This window comes from Apium graveolens, chromosome 7 (genome assembly GCF_009905375.1).
Source record: "Apium graveolens cultivar Ventura chromosome 7, ASM990537v1, whole genome shotgun sequence".
NCBI lineage: Eukaryota > Viridiplantae > Streptophyta > Magnoliopsida > Apiales > Apiaceae > Apium > Apium graveolens.
This window is the reverse complement of record NC_133653.1, coordinates 229002239-229018485: the sequence shown is the minus strand read 5'-3', so window position 1 is coordinate 229018485 and position 16247 is coordinate 229002239. Positions and strand designations below refer to the sequence as shown.

Below are 16247 nucleotides of genomic sequence, written 5' to 3'. Positions count from 1 at the left end.
AACAGAAAATCAAAGAAATAAAGGAGAGATTAAGGGAAGATGAGAGCACAGGGGAGGAAGGATCGAGAGATATCCAGAGAAGAGAGATTGAATTGAGAATAATTTAGGAGTGAAATTCACAAACATCCGACAAATACCCCCCCCCCCCCCCGCTGTGCCACACACATTTGTGTGGTTAACACGTGTCCCTCTACTGTTTATAGGCCCGATCTTTAATCCAAAATTTGAGTTTTTGCGAACCAAGTCGTACTTAAAACAGATTCAAAAAATCATACAAACAGTCTTAAAATTTTGTAAATATCCCAAAGTAAATAAAAACATAATTTCCATAATTTTAACACAATTTTTGAAATGAAATTTATACCCGTTTTTAACAAATAAACGAATCAACGCGCGAGTGAAATAAATCCCAAAAATTTCCAAAATAATTTTAAAATTCTCGAAATATTCCCAACTTAAATAAATATGAGTTTCATAATTTTTGAAGAATTCTGGAATTAAATACATATTTTACAATTAAATGTAATCAGAAAATCATACAAGGTTAAATAATTTATAAAATATTGATATATAAATTTTGTAGAATCCCAAAAATAATTATTGACATTATGAAATCATAAAACTAATTTTAGAGACAATCCAAATATTTACGGATTTAAAACTGTAATAAAATCACCTTTAAAAATAAAACAGAACAATATAAATCAATCTTTAACTACACATTCAAATCCTTTACACCAATAAATCACATATAAATAGTATATGTCAACATACTACTACCGAAACCAAGACACATATTTTATTTGATTAATACTCCCACAGTTACATATTTAAATAATTTAAAAATACACGAGTCGTTATAATTTTTCCCTCGTCTCATACCAGTTATCTAGCTACAAAATTTATAAGTATCAAGATATACATAGTTCTTGGAAAAAGAATTATATAGTTGCTAGAATTTGTATATCCACAAATCCTAAGAATATTCTAAAATATGACCATTAGTCTTGAATTTATAACTATATTGGCCTAAACCAGTGTCCCAGTTTTTTGTGGCATGTCTATTTTGCTTCTTGAGAATTAAAGGGAATCCTCTTGAAGTTGTTGGCCATACCCACATTACACTACATTCCTTCAATTTTTTATCCATATAAGCAATGTGAATCGGCCTTGCTCCTAACTCACACTTTCCTTCAAGGTCCAATCATGATGGGCCTTTCCTATCTCATGATCTTTGTTACTAATGCGCCATAGCCTTTAGCCTCGGCTTGCACAAAACTTACATATCTACCCTTGATTATCTTCACATATTGATATTTTTGACACTATTGTTGGGACTATGATTGTCATTAATATTCTGGAGAAGCTGGAGTTTCGCCTTTTCTTGAACCCGACCTTCTAGGACCGAACCAATTAATCTTTAACTTGTTTAGTTTAAACCAATTAATTTCCTATTTCATATATATACAAGAGAAATTAAATCATCTAGGGCTAAATCAAGGTAAAATAATAATTTATTAAAGTAAAATTTTAGTGGTAGATATTTTTATTCATCCAAATCATTCTAAAAAATGATATATATGTACGTTTTAAAATAAAAAAAATCAAGATATAAATTTTTAAGAATATTTTTATGTTTAAATTTTTAATGTAGACTAAATAAATTGTAAGAATTTTTTTTTGAGTTTACAAAAACTAAATTGTTATTCCCAGTGGACTAACAATGAGATTTACAGAAGGGGGGTTGAATGTAAATCTCAAAACTTTTTCAAGTTTTGAGTAGTTTCTAAGGCTAAGTGTTTTAGTGAGCAAATATGTGTGAATGGCTTGAAGCTAATACAGACAGATATATATTCAAACACAAATGTAAAGAACACAAAGAACTTAAAAACTTTTCTGGTGGATTTGTTGTTCCACCAGAGATGTGTTATTTCAGAAAATCTGTGATTCAAAGAATTAAATCACAGCTGCTTCCTAATACAAACTAGATGATTTTCTCTCTGGATTTTTCTAAACAGCTCTGGAAAATTCACATCTAATTACTAGCTGCTACTTGGTTTATATATCACCAATTTTACAAGTGAAGACAAAACTGTAAAATACAATTAAAAAGGCTCTTCACATGTTTCTTCTTCATTTCTCTATCCAATGCAATTTAGGCTTAGCTGTTAATCTTTGAATACTTCCTTGTTTGCACTAGAATGGAAATGCTGCATTTTCTTGATTCCTCCTAGAGGCTTCCACATTCCAGTTTGTCTCTGTCAACCCATGTGCCTCTGTCAACTTATGAATTGTCACTATCAACTGCTAATGAACTAAGCATCCGTTGAAGCTTTCATCCGTTGATGCCTTATCCGTTGAGGCTTTATCCGTTGAAGCTTTATCTATTGATGCATTATCAGTTGAAGTCTTTATCCGTTGAAGCACTTATCCGTTGATGGATATTATCCGTTGAAGCATTAGAGACATCCGTTGAAGCTTTGTTTCTTATCCGTTGAAGGTCTTCAATATCAGTTGATACTTCTTCACTTATACAAAATTACAAGGCATGAAATATTTACAATTAGCCCTCCTATTTGCATATCCACTAGTAGTCAACATGACTGATACTTTCCTACAACATCTAAGAATTACAACTTGAATCCAGAGAATAAAATGTGCTACAATACTAAACTTATTGCTAAGTAAAGCTACTCCTTCAACGGATAGACAAGATGGTCTTATCTGTTGAGGCTACAAATACTAGATTTCTACTTAAGTGTTTTGTTTAACTTATCATCAAACTAATACACATATTCCTAACAATCTCCCCCTATTTATAAGTTGATAGCTTTCCTCGATTTCCGTGCAGCCGTCCTTCTCTGTCCTTTTTCCGTGCATTCCACAAAGAACAGCAGACAAACATCAGTACAAACCAGCAGATACAACAGATGCATACATACATACTTTATATTATATATATATATGAGATTTATTTAATTATGAATTTTAATTACAAGAACTTCAAAAATTCATAATAAAAAATCTATACATCCTAAAATTATGAAAAAAATACCCAGACGATCTACAACACTTGTAGAACCCAGATCAATATTCAAAATTATTCTGAGAAACGATTTCTCATCAGACAAAATTAATCCATGATATAACTTGTAAAAATCATAATTAATTCATACAAGCACATAAAATTCTGAAATTTTTACCACAGATCTATATGCATACAACCTATGCTCTGATACCATTGTTGGATTTTAATCGCAGCGGGGGCATGGTAAAACACTTTTACACATATAAAATCCAAATAAAAGCATATAAATCGTGAATAAAAATTCGAGGGATCGAATCTAACCTTTTAAAATAATTCGGAGACAACGATCAGAGATCCATAGCAGTTGCTCCTCAAGTGTGAAGCACTCCACCGGTATCCACCAAGAAAACGATGTTAAGGAGGAGGAGGGAGGTGGAGAGAATTGGGTTTTCCAAACTTTTTGGGTTTTCGGGTTTGATGTGGGTTAGAATAAAATAGGGTCTATAATAGTGTATTTATAGGCAAAATTTTCAGCTGGAATTTTCCCATAAATAATATTATTATTATCCCATTGATTATTCTCATTAATAATTAAAACACCTTTTAATTATTAATCCTTTTTCTAAACACTTTAGTAATAATTCTCTTTCTTGATTTAATTTCCAAAAATTAAATCCTTAATTAATAATATTAAGAACTTTTCTTAATTAATTTATAATCAATTAAATCTCATTTAATCAATTATTAAATTTGCCAATTAATTATTTATTTCATAAATAAATAATTATTAGCCATTATTAATTAATTCCTCCACCAATAAATCATTCTCTTTTTATGGTGTGACCCTGTAGGTTCAATATTAAGCCGTTAGTAGAAATAAATAATAATAAAACTATTTTATCATTATTTATATAAATTCTCTAATTTATTAAATATGATTAATTAATTAATCACATTTATTCTACATCGTGAGGGATACTTCTCAGCATATCGCGACTATCCGAATAATATGAATTCACTGCTTAGAATATCAAGAACCTATTCAGTGAATAGTTACCGTACAATAAACTCCTTCTACCCTACAATGTCCCGATTAAATACAAGGCATGGATCTCGTGTCAAGCCAATCTAATTCAATCACTTTGCTTACCATTTACTATGCGTAGTTCTATGCAAATTAGAAACTCCTTTCTAATTTCATTTACTCTGGCCAGAGATTCCTGAACTAGCATAAGTGGATCAGCCTTGAACATTCGCTTCCTTCACTGGAAGGGGTAGATCCTTTATTGATCATACACTATCTTCGTGTACAAATTCCTATACCCAGAAGAGCCCTAATAATTGTCCCTGGAGACTAAGAACTAAACCAAAGCATAGTTCAGTGTACACAAGATGACTATGATGACCTCAAGTCTAAGGATACTTGCACAACTATCACTATGTGAACAACTGCTGACACGTGAGTGAACTCCATCAGTTGTTCAGCTGTGCGAGTCATGTTCAGTGAACTTATTCTATAATAAGCACCTACATACTAGCTATAGTGTCACCACACAAATGTCCATGAGAACAGACATCCTTCATAATGAAGCAAGCATAGTATGTACCGATCTTTGCGGATTATTAATTACCAGTTAGTAATCCTATGACCAGGAACTATTTAAGTTTAGAGTTATCATCTTTTTAGGTCTCACTATTATGATCTCATCATAATCCATAAAAAGCTTTACTCAAAACTATGGTATATCTTATTTAAACACTTAAATAGATAAAGCCCGTAATAAAAACAAAACAAGTCTTTATTAATATCAATGAAATCAAAACAGATTACATAAAAGTTATTCCTAAATCCTAATACATGATTGGACTTAGGACATATTCCTTTCAGTTCACTCACGTGTCAGCAGTTGTTCACATAGTGATAGTTGTACAAGTATCCTTAGACTTGAGGTCATCATAATCATCTTGTGTACACTGAACTATGCTTTGGTTTAGTTCTTAGTCTCAAGGGACAATTATAAGGGCTCTACTGGGTATAGGAATTTGTACACGAAGATAGTGTATGATCAATAAAGGATCTACCCCTTCTAGTGTAGGAAGAGAATGTTCAATACTGATCCACTTATGTTAGTTCAGGAATCTCTGGCCAGAGTGAATGAAATTAGAAAGGAGTTTCTAATTTACATTAAATAGAACTAGGCATAGTGAATGGGAAAGCAAGTGATTAAATAAGATAGGCTTGACACAAGTTCCATGACTTGTATTTAATCGTGACATTGCAGGGTAGAAGGAATTAATTGTACGGTAACTACTCACTGAATAGGTTCTTGGTATTCTAAGTAATGAATTCGTATTATCCGGATAGTCGCGATATGCTGAGAAGTATCCCTCACGATGTAGAATAAATATGATTAATTAATTAATCATATTTAATGAATTAGAGAATTTATATAAATAATGATAAAATAGTTTTATTATTATTTATTTCTACTACCGGCTTAATATTGAACCTACAGGGTCACACCATAAAAGAGAATGATTTAATGGTGGAGAAATTAATTAATAATGGCTGATAATTATTTATGAAATAAATAATTAATTGGCAAATTTAATAATTGATTAAATGAGATTTAATTGATTATAAATTAATTAAGAAAAAGTTCTTAATATTATTAATTAAGAATTTAATTTTTGGAAATTAAATCAAGTGAGAGAATTATTTCTATAGTGTTTAGAAAAAGGATTAATAATTAAAAGGTGTTTTAATTATTAGTGAGAATAATAAAGGGTTAATAATAATAATATTTTATGGGAAAATTTTCAGCTGAAAATTTTGCCTATAAATATACTATTATAGACCCTATTTTTGCCTCAACCAAAAAGATTTACAAAACCCTAATTCTCTCCATCTCCTCCTCCTTCATTACATCGTTTTCTTGGTGGATACCGGTGGAGTGCTTCACACTTGAGGAGCAGCTGCTAAGGATCTCCGTTCATCATTTTTGGATCGCCATTAAAGACCTCCATCTTTCCATTAACGTAAAACTTCTTAAGGTAAACATACTGAACTACGAATTAAATATTATTTTTCGCATGGATCCTGCGGAGGGTTTCGTTTTTTTTAAGATTTAAATTTACGTTTTCGTTGCGTTTATGTGCTAAAAACCCTTCAGTAGCACATGTCAGATGCAGTTGATGTAAAATACGAACAATACATAATTTAACGCCCCATATACGCAACTCATATACTGCTTAACCACTAACTAAACAATCTTCTAACAACATAATTAGAAACAAACTTAAGCTGTGACAGGACAGTCCATAATATTACAAGTATTAAAGACAAATATAACTCATTAAATTTGCAGAATACAAATTTCATCTATACTTTCAAATCAGTATGGAATAAATGTGAAGGTGGTTGGGTTCTACCGTTCAACTCATAAATTGGATGAAAGCAAACTGCACCTCAACTCTACTACCATTTTGGGACACAAATTTTTCACAGTTTACATTGTCGCCATGTCCAAAACCAAGTTTGAAGAACTGAGGAACCTCACGAAAGACAGATTCAACTGGAAGATAAAAGTAAGAATCATACGACTGTGGAGAGGAGTTAGTCGAACAAGAGAAGTTTCCAAAGGCATTAACCTACTGCTTCTTGACCAGAAGGTAAATCTTTCAGTATACGGTTTAAATTTTTCTACAAATTAACAAAATTATTTTTACTCCTACCTGTAACAGAACGACAGAATCCACGCATTCATTCCCGGACTATGTGCAGAATCTTTGGAAGACTAGTTCACGGTTGGAACTATTTACATCATCAAAAACTTTACCGTTCAAGAGTACAAAACAGAAGACAGGTTCGGGTGTCTCAGGAAGGAGGTCCAACTAATTTTCTCCACATAAACAAATATCCAACAAGTAGAAGATGATGGGAAAACTTTTGCCAAAAACGCTTTGGATTTTGTGGAACACAACGAACTCAAAGGAGTGACTAAATAAACTACTCACTTAGCAGGTTCACACCAACTTATTTCCTCCATCAATCAAATACGGTTTATGCTGCTCCCATATTAATTTTTAACATTTTTTTATAATGCGTAGATGTTGCTGGAATAATTAAATTCAGAGAGACCATTTCTGATTTAGTGAATAGACACAGTCATGCCCAGAAGCAGTCCAAATTCACTATAACCGATGGAAGGTAAATACACATGATTAATATGCCTTTCTGTCAATGCATTTCAATCAACAAAAACTAATTTCCTTACCGGAACTTGAAGCTCCAATATCAATGTCACTTTTTGGGACCAACATGCTTTGAAATTTAAGAACCTGTTTCTCCAAGCTGTTGAACAACCTGTAATAATCATTATTGGAAGTTGTGTGTTGGTCTGTGGAACGGTACTTCATTTTCTTCACAAAAGAACTATGCCATTTTTTGTAATACAAAGTCATTTCCAATCAACTAATACAATGTTTTCACTTGCCCAAACAGATGAGGTTGATTTAACTAGCGTAGCAGCAACTGAATGCTTCGTCAACATGAACCACCACAGTGTCAAACATTTGCGAAGAAGGTAATTAACGTGGACGGTTTTTATGTAGGATACAGAATATAAAGTTATTACTGTCATTACATTTTATGACATGCAGGTTAACCAATCCGGACTTTTTCAAGCACATTTTTGACAAACCAAAACGTCTACAAACAGAACTTCTGAAAGTGTCTGACATCACAAACCTGGGGGACGCCTATATTCAAGTAAAATCACTTCTCCTATTTATTTTAAAAAATTTAGGAGAATAACTTTATGTAAATCGTTTCACAGGCTGAAGTCCTAACTCATGTGACAATACGGTCTGTGGAGGAGAAAGAAGAATGGTATTCAGTGGTCTGTAACAGCTGCACAAGGGAATTACTATGTAATGACGATGAATGGTTCTGCAACAACTGCAACTGCACCAAACCTTACCCAGAGAAGAAGTATTTCATCCATCAAAAAATTCTTCTTCCAAAACATACACGTGCTTAACTAAATCTTTCACATTTCATGAATGCAACAGGTTCAATATTTCAGTCGTCGCATCAGACGAATCAGGTGGAATCCAGGTTGTCCTTGGAGATCAGCAAATTCGAACAATTCTAGGAAAAAGAGTAGCACAAGTCGTCAAGGAGGTAAACAAATTCATCTGCCATTATAGGGAAGCACATAAAAAGAACATTACACTAACCGAATCATTTTCACTTATGCGTAGGCCGGAGGTGATGAGAGCTTCCCAACATAACTTAAAAACCTTGAAAAGGGAAAGTATACCATGAAACTGATCATTAAAGAGGTGAATGTTTTGAACAAGATTCATATCTATTGGGCTACCAATATTTGAAAAGATTTCGTAGCAGGCAATGAAGAAAACCAGAAAGCTATCATGGAAGATGTTACCATCCAGGTGAACACAGAATTATTGCTACTTATTAGTTCAATAACTATTCTCCTTATAACCTTCGTCCAACCTTACTAACCTGAAACAATTAGGGTTCAACATCTTCATACCACTTGGATGGGCTGTCACAACTGAATTTCAACTCGCCCCAAACCATGCCACCAAGAAACATGTAAACCCGTGTCCCCGAGATGAAAATCTACATTTTGCGTGGGAAGTTCACAGAAGATTGTAAAAACCAGAAACTTTGTCACCTATAACTATGATATCAAACTTTATGAATCTCAAACTATGTAACAGCTAAGTAACTATCACTTTATTTTGCATTTAGTGGAAAGCAAATGACCAGAAATTCAAGTCCACAAAAACAAGAATTTATGAAGCATACAAATTTCAGGCTGAATAAATCCACAAATATATTAGTCATGCTAATATTACACCCATAAATAAACAGAATGTTACAGACATATTGTAACACATTAATAGACAACCTTACATTATTTTCGGACATTGAACATGGATCATAGAAAAACATTGCAACCATAACTAACTTCGTCTTCAAAATAGGAAACTACTTCTTATTTTGTAAACAATTTTTTTTTATAACTATAAGCCCGGCGAAGCGGGCTACAATACTAGTATACATATTATTAGAATACAAATTGACAAAGAAATCACACAGGAAAAAAATAAACAGTTCAGTTTATTTTTTTATTTTATTTATCGTAAGTAACCCGCAGCCGCTACCCTTTGGGTGCGCACTGGGTAAACCCTACGGGCTCTAACTCAGGAGACATAATCATAAATTCTCCTCCCGTGGGATTCGAACGTGTGACCAAGATGATAGTTATCCCCTCTTTAACCAACTGAGGCAACCCTTGCGGGCCAAACAGTTCAGTTTACTAATAAACAAATTGGATAACATGATTTTGGTTGATATTCAGTTTAGCAGAAAATAAGAAAAAAGATAGAAACTATATTTATCACAAAGATGAAAAATATAGCGGATGAGTTTTCTTTTTTTGACAAATATAATTTATAATCTTATAAATCAATATATGTTTTCATAAATTTTGGTTATTTTATGTGAGCGAGAATAAATGTGGGATCTGAGACGAGAGACTATCAAAAGTGAGTATAAGAATGATAAAGGGAAAAATTATTTAATATATAACATACAATACAGTTAACATGTAGGATTTTAAAAAATATCGAATAAAACAATAAGACATATTTAATTATAATAAATCACTCTAAAAAATAATCTAAAAAATCGACATTCAAAAACTAAATTTAGGTTCGGATAGCTTTTTAAAGGATGCATTTGGAGTCGAGCTAAAATTTTCTAAAATAAATGAAATCGAATATATAAGTACAAAGAAACTAATCATTTGTATAATTAGATTTATCTGGGGAAAACTTTTGGATTATGTTATAGCCAATCGATAAAGTGGTGAGTAGGATGAGTTAAATGGAGTACTTACAGTACTTGTAATGCAAAGTGCGAACGACCATAAACTTTGAAACCAATGGCACTACTACATCAATCCTCTTCTTCTTCTTCTTCTTCTTCTTCACAACTACTTGCCTCAAATTTCATGGCCATTAAACCCCATGATATACTTATCAATCCTAAATTCACACACCCTTTTGTTCGCACCAAAGCTTCATGGTCAGAGGTTAGTAGTAACATATCATCATTTGTCTTTGCATCTCTCTGTATATATTGATGAATGATATGAAATGATGTTGTTTCAGCTTGCTGGGGTACTTGTATTTTCTGCTATACCGTTTACTGCTGTGAAAGCCATTGCAAATAGCCCACTTGGAGAAGCTTTACAGAGGAGAATGGAGGAGACAAAAAAGAGTGAGGTTATTAATGCTTTCGAGTTCAAGAAGCTTTCTCAGAAGGCAAGAATGGATAGGTAATTAATCAATATTCACACACTTATACATGTATATATGCTTATTTAATTTGGTATTTGCCTAGGTAAATTATTGAAGATTTTTGATTGTTTAGTTCGGGTAATTGATTAAATGAATATTATTGGAGTACCATGTTAGCATAGTTGCTGAATTGCTACTTATATTTGGGGTAAGCCATAACTGAACATAATTATGAAATAGTTTTTGAAGATTATGAAGATTAAAGTAGTTGGTAGAAACAAAATCTGGGCCAGAACCAGAAGACCTATAGTTTCAGTTAGATGTCAAAGAAGGAACTTAAGTTACTTTGTAACTGGTGCTTGTTGTATTTCCAATATTTTATGCCCAGAATGGAGCTCAGAGAACACAGTTAAATTCATTAATGGCTCATCAAGTCGATGAATATTTGGAAAGGATAATAGGGCATTGAAGTGGTAGCTTATATTGATAATGGAAATCCAATCTAGTATAAACTTTAATAGCGTTCATCCTAGGGGACTCTTTTTGAATTGCTGAAACGGATACGAAGCTTTATTAGGTCTATTAGCTGTGCAGGATGTTATGCCTATGTGTATCTTAACTGTTATAATATCCTTAAATAGTTATTCTTTTGGTCAATTTAATATTGATCGCTAGTGCACTCTCAAGCGATATAAGGTCTGTATTGTGTCTTAAACACTAAATTTTGTTCTGTCTGTTCTCATACCTATGCTTGCGTATCTTGATTCAGTGCTCTTGACAACTTAACTAAATCTCCTGATATGTCCATCCCAATTTTTGTGACTCACTTACATTATGAACATATTTTAAGGTTTAAATTTCATTCTGTGCTTTTTGTTTGTTATAAAATTATAAACTTACAATGCAAAAATTTACTATTAAGATAATATAGAAAAATAATTTTGACGCAGAGTCTTTCTGTCACTTAATTATAGTGGAAACAATTTTGGAATGTGAATAACGAGAAAGATGCAGATTACAAATTACCTTTTTACTCTTAACGGAGTCACAATATTTTCGTACCTTTCAAAAGCACTGTAGCCGGGCTCACAAAAAGAAGTGTGTGCATATTTATGCCTCTTTCTTATTATCTTGCATTGAAATTTTCAGCTTGTGGTATGGGGAAGATCGTCCTCGATGGCTTGGTCCGATTACATATGAGTATCCTGTCTATCTTGACGGAGAACTACCCGGTGATTATGGATTTGATGTTGCAGGTTTAAGCAAGGACCCAATGGCTCTGCAGAAATTCTTCAAGTATTAACTCATTTCCTATTGTGATCATTTGTTGCCATAGGTCCAAACTGCTATTACATTATTAAATTATGATATCTTTTGTATAGCCCATAAGGGACCTGAGTAACAGAACACGGGATTGGATATATCATGGTTCTATAGTGCCCAAAATATATTAATTTAGGCACCTGCAGTTGATGAATTTCATAATATATCAATGAGCCCAAATTGCCAAACAATAAATGTGAGTACCTTTATCTCATATATTTTTCGAATCTACTAGAATTTCAAAATGTAGTAGTAATACTTACCTTGCTAAAAGAGTGAGGATATATTGGGAACTTTATGTTTTTTTGAATATGGAAGCTGAAAAGTTTCTTTTTTTTTATCTAAAGTTAATGGAAAAGGAAAATGTATCTAATTTCAGAATCAAAGGAATATGAGATTTAAGTGAGTAATTTTAAAAATTTAATGCCGTGATCTTACTTTCTGCAGTTTTGAAATATTGCATGCTCGATGGGCTATGCTTGCCGCTCTTGGCGCTTTAATTCCAGAATTACTAAACTTACTTGGAGCCTTTAACTTCATTGAACCTGTCTGGTGGAGGGTAGGCTATTCTAAGCTTCAGGTACTTCTCCTCTTTCCCCCCTACCCCCAAAGCATCATTGTTTGAACTTTTTTTTATCATTAGTATGAGTTATCACTGAGATGCTGCATGATCTCTATATCTTGCTTTATACGGAGTATAAAAATAAAAATAAGTTTCTATACTTAGGGCATGAGCGTGTGACAATTTTAAACTTTTAAAAATCCGAAAGAAGGTTTGTGAGCATACTACTGATTCAGGTTGTCACTCATTATTTGACTTTTATTCCAGGGGGAGACATTAGACTACCTTGGCATTCCTGGACTCCATCTAGCTGGAAGTCAAGGTGTGATTGTCATAGCAATCTGCCAAGTCATCCTGATGGTAATGATCTTAAATTTTATTTTATGATCTATTGGTAAATCTTACAACTGATACAAGTCTTTTGTAGCTAAATTTGTTCTAGACATTCGATTATGTCATCTTTTACGGTGTATCGTTAATCATCAGCAATCTAAATAAAGATTTAATGACATACATTGCCAAGATTAGGAAAAGGGGTGCACATTTCCATTTGGTTTATATGCAATCATCAGCAACCCAAGCAAATGTTAGAATTCAAATATTTACAGCTGTAAGGCGTAAAGAATATGTTGATTGATTTTAACTTTACTACCAAGTATCATCTATGTCTTCTAGTAAAAATCAAGTTCACCCTTCTCTTTCTGTTCTTTTTAATTATGTGCATGACTTTGTTCATCTTTTCAATGCGTTTCAGAAACATTTTATTTAGGTAGCTGATGATTGCATATCGAGTTCCTAAATCAACATGTTCACACCTAATAGTTACTTTACCAATGCATTGCAGACATTCTTGTGGGCTTCTTGGTTTACTGTCCCATTTTTCCTTTCTAATTTCTTTAACACTTCTAATTGAGCTAAAGGAGAAGCATACTTGCGTCTAACATTTAATAAGTATTATATGTAAAGTTTTAATTTTATTATCTTTGTTCCTCATAAGATAATAAACATTTTTTAGGTTTTTTGTAAGGTGTGCTATTTGTCATATCATTTACTAAAACTAAACCACACTATTTTTTCCCAAAAGACCGCAATAGAATCATAAAACACTTCAGTAAGCACACGCTACTGATGTGTTTATTTTTATTCTAACTAACCGCAAGCGCGCGGTGACTATTGCTAGTATAAAGTGACAAGTGGGTCGTATCCACAAGGAGACATGTTCTATCAATTTTGATTCAGTTACTATCAATTGTTTCAAGGACAAATCGATTATAAAGATTTTAACTAACTAATAACTGTGACTAAATTAACACTAATTATTTAGACGCTAAACAAGGAATTAAAAACCTAGGGCAATTAGGTCCACCATGCTCACACAATAATCGACTTCTAAGCTAAAGTCACTAAAGTGGTCATACAACTAGAGTTTGTCAATCTCTCTCGGGTATTAACACTCTCGAAATATGCTTACACATTAACAACTTTTGGTAGTTCAATTAATCAGGCAATTAAAGCAATGTTAATCTCTCCCGAGCATTAACGCTCTCAGAAATCCAATGATGCTCCCGCTCTCAAATGCAATTATGCTAATCGTATGTGTACCTCTAGTAAGTAAAATCTCCCGATCTATTACTCCTATTTCATTCAATTAATTCATGATATCGGCCGATTACACAAATTAATAATAAAACATAATCAATTAGAATTAACCATAATAAATCGAGCTATTGTGACAATCATGCTCGTATTATCATGCAAACATGGCTTTCCCTTAATGCCCTAGAAATGACTACTCGCTAATAATTACACAAGTAAAACAACTAAGACAATAAAGAAGCATAATTAAACTAATAAGAATATGTATGAAAATCAGATAAGAAAACCTGTAATATTCAATCTTGTCACCAGACCAAAATCTATGGCTTCTTCTCTGTATATAAAACCCTAACTATTCCTACTCTATATTAATAATACGTGTCTCTACTAATATGTCTCAAACTAATAATAAAATCTGTTCTCTTCTAATAATAGAAGTGTTTTATTATTCTAGTTAAATTACAAGTGAGAGTTCTAGACCGAATAAGATTCTATAACAAAAATTCGTAGCTGTTTGTTCTCTGTAGTTTCTGGGCTGTTCTCGTTGTATTCTCTTTTCTGGACCATCTCTGAATTAAAGAGAATTTCGTTGGCTTCGCGTGGACTGTAAGATCGTCAGAAACGGACTTCTAGAACTCAAGATACGGCCCAAACAGTATTTGCAACCCGTGTAGTCCAATATTACGAATTTTCTTCTATTTTCACTTCAAAATAGGTCTAAAACATTAAAATCTATTAAATAAATATCCAAATCAATGCAAAATATAATAAATATGAGAATAAAATCATATAAAATATATATATAAATATATTCTATCAGCTACACACCAATGATATGCTGAACTAAAAACTAATCTTAGTCTTGTATGTTGAACCATAAGCATGTCAGCAGTGTGCTAGGTCATACCATGCTTGTGTGCACATTCAACTATATAAAAGCTATATGCAAAAACGCGCACAAAACAATTAATGTTGCAAAGTGAATATAAAAAACATAGTATTTCTGTTTGGATAGGTTGGACCAGAATATGCGAGATACTGTGGTATTGAAGCTCTTGAGCCTTTAGGAATATACTTGCCAGGTGACATCAACTATCCAGGAGGTGGCTTGTTTGATCCCTTGGGCCTTTCTAGAGATCCTCTGGCATTCGAGGAACTAAAGGTGAAGGAAATCAAGAATGGAAGATTGGCTATGATTGCGTGGCTTGGTTTTTATGCACAAGCTGCTGTAACTGGTAAAGGTCCCATACAAAATCTTGTTGACCACATATCTGATCCATCCCATAATAATCTAATTTCCAGTCTCTTGGTCATGTAATTGTTGTTATCTCTCTCGAGTATGTACATAAACTATGAGAAGTCCTCTGGACATTCTGTATATGAATGTTATACTAAATATCATGATTTATCATCGGGTTTTTTTGATCAGTATATTGTTTCTTCTTATAAATACTGGCTTTACAACCGGTGCCATGCACGGGTTTTCATTAATATTTTTATATTTTTATCTTGGGTAGTATATAAATAATAATATAAATATTTGCGGTTGGCGGGGTTCGAATCTTAAAGTTTTAGTATTGTATAAATAATAATATAAATATTTGCTGTTGGCAGATTTCGAACCTGGGAGTTTTAATATTTTATAAATAATAATTTAAATATTTGCTGTTGGCGGGTTTCGAAAGTGGGAGTTTGAGTAGTGTATATTCTTTTAATATTTAAATCTAACGGTCTTTATCACTTGATTAAAAAGATCCGACGGTCATAAACGGGAATAGCCAAACCAACAAAAAAAACATACCAAATTATACTCATGATGATTATAGTATAGTATAGATTTAGTGTCCGTTTGAAAATCTTAGAATAAGTAACTTATGACTTAAAATCAATAAGTAACTTATAAGTTATAAAGCTGTAGAATTAGTTTTACTTATGAGTAAGTTTTTTTTACTTAAAAATATATTTAAATAAATAACTTTTAAATATAATTATCTTAATTCGTTAATTTTAAATTTTAAATTAGATTTACATATAAAAATATAATTTTTAAAATTAAAGTTAATAAAAAAACAAAAACCAAAATAAGTTAAGCAAAAATACGCCGTTACTAACATTCAACTTATGAAACTTATTAGCTTATAAATTTAATTTATAAACTAGGTCAATAAACATTACGGGAGCGGGCCCTTAGACAAGTTACTTGTTACCTAAGCATGAGTTTTTGCGGATAAAAAAATTAAACTTATTTATGAAGATTTGGACCCACTTACAAAATTTAGCATAGGAGTTGAAGAATCTGTGTACAAAATCAACAATACCTTATTGTTGATTAGTTCTTCATTTTGATTGTAGGAGATTTCAGTGTTAATTGTCATTCAAGGTGGGAATGGTATATTTTTT

The 16247-nt window shown here is 32.3% G+C and overlaps 1 protein-coding gene across 2 annotated transcripts; it reads left to right on the top strand.

The window, feature by feature from the left end:
• Positions 1 to 9902: 9902 nt before the first annotated feature.
• LOC141672258 (chlorophyll a-b binding protein 7, chloroplastic) lies at positions 9903 to 15297 on the top strand. Of its 2 annotated transcripts, none has more exons than XM_074478816.1 (6): positions 9903 to 10158; positions 10238 to 10404; positions 11516 to 11662; positions 12137 to 12269; positions 12519 to 12611; positions 14846 to 15061. In XM_074478816.1, exons 1-6 carry the CDS (start codon positions 10009 to 10011, stop codon positions 14912 to 14914), a joined length of 759 nt encoding a protein of 252 aa, XP_074334917.1. In that variant the 5' UTR covers positions 9903 to 10008; the 3' UTR covers positions 14915 to 15061. The 2 variants fall into 2 exon arrangements, with proteins under 2 accessions (XP_074334917.1, XP_074334916.1); XM_074478815.1 differs by having other exon boundaries at positions 9904 to 10158; positions 14863 to 15297.
• Positions 15298 to 16247: the final 950 nt, after the last annotated feature.

What these genes read in the sequence shown, in the direction of transcription:
- LOC141672258 (XM_074478815.1), top strand. Translation starts at nt 10,009, where the DNA reads ATGGCACTACTACATCAATCCTCTTCTTCTTCTTCTTCTTCTTCTTCA. An exon ending in CAGAAGGCAAGAATGGATAG is followed by an intron (nt 10,405 to 11,515) that starts GTAATTAATCAA and finishes TGAAATTTTCAG; the next exon opens with CTTGTGGTATGGGGAAGATC. An exon ending in TAGGCTATTCTAAGCTTCAG is followed by an intron (nt 12,270 to 12,518) that starts GTACTTCTCCTC and finishes CTTTTATTCCAG; the next exon opens with GGGGAGACATTAGACTACCT.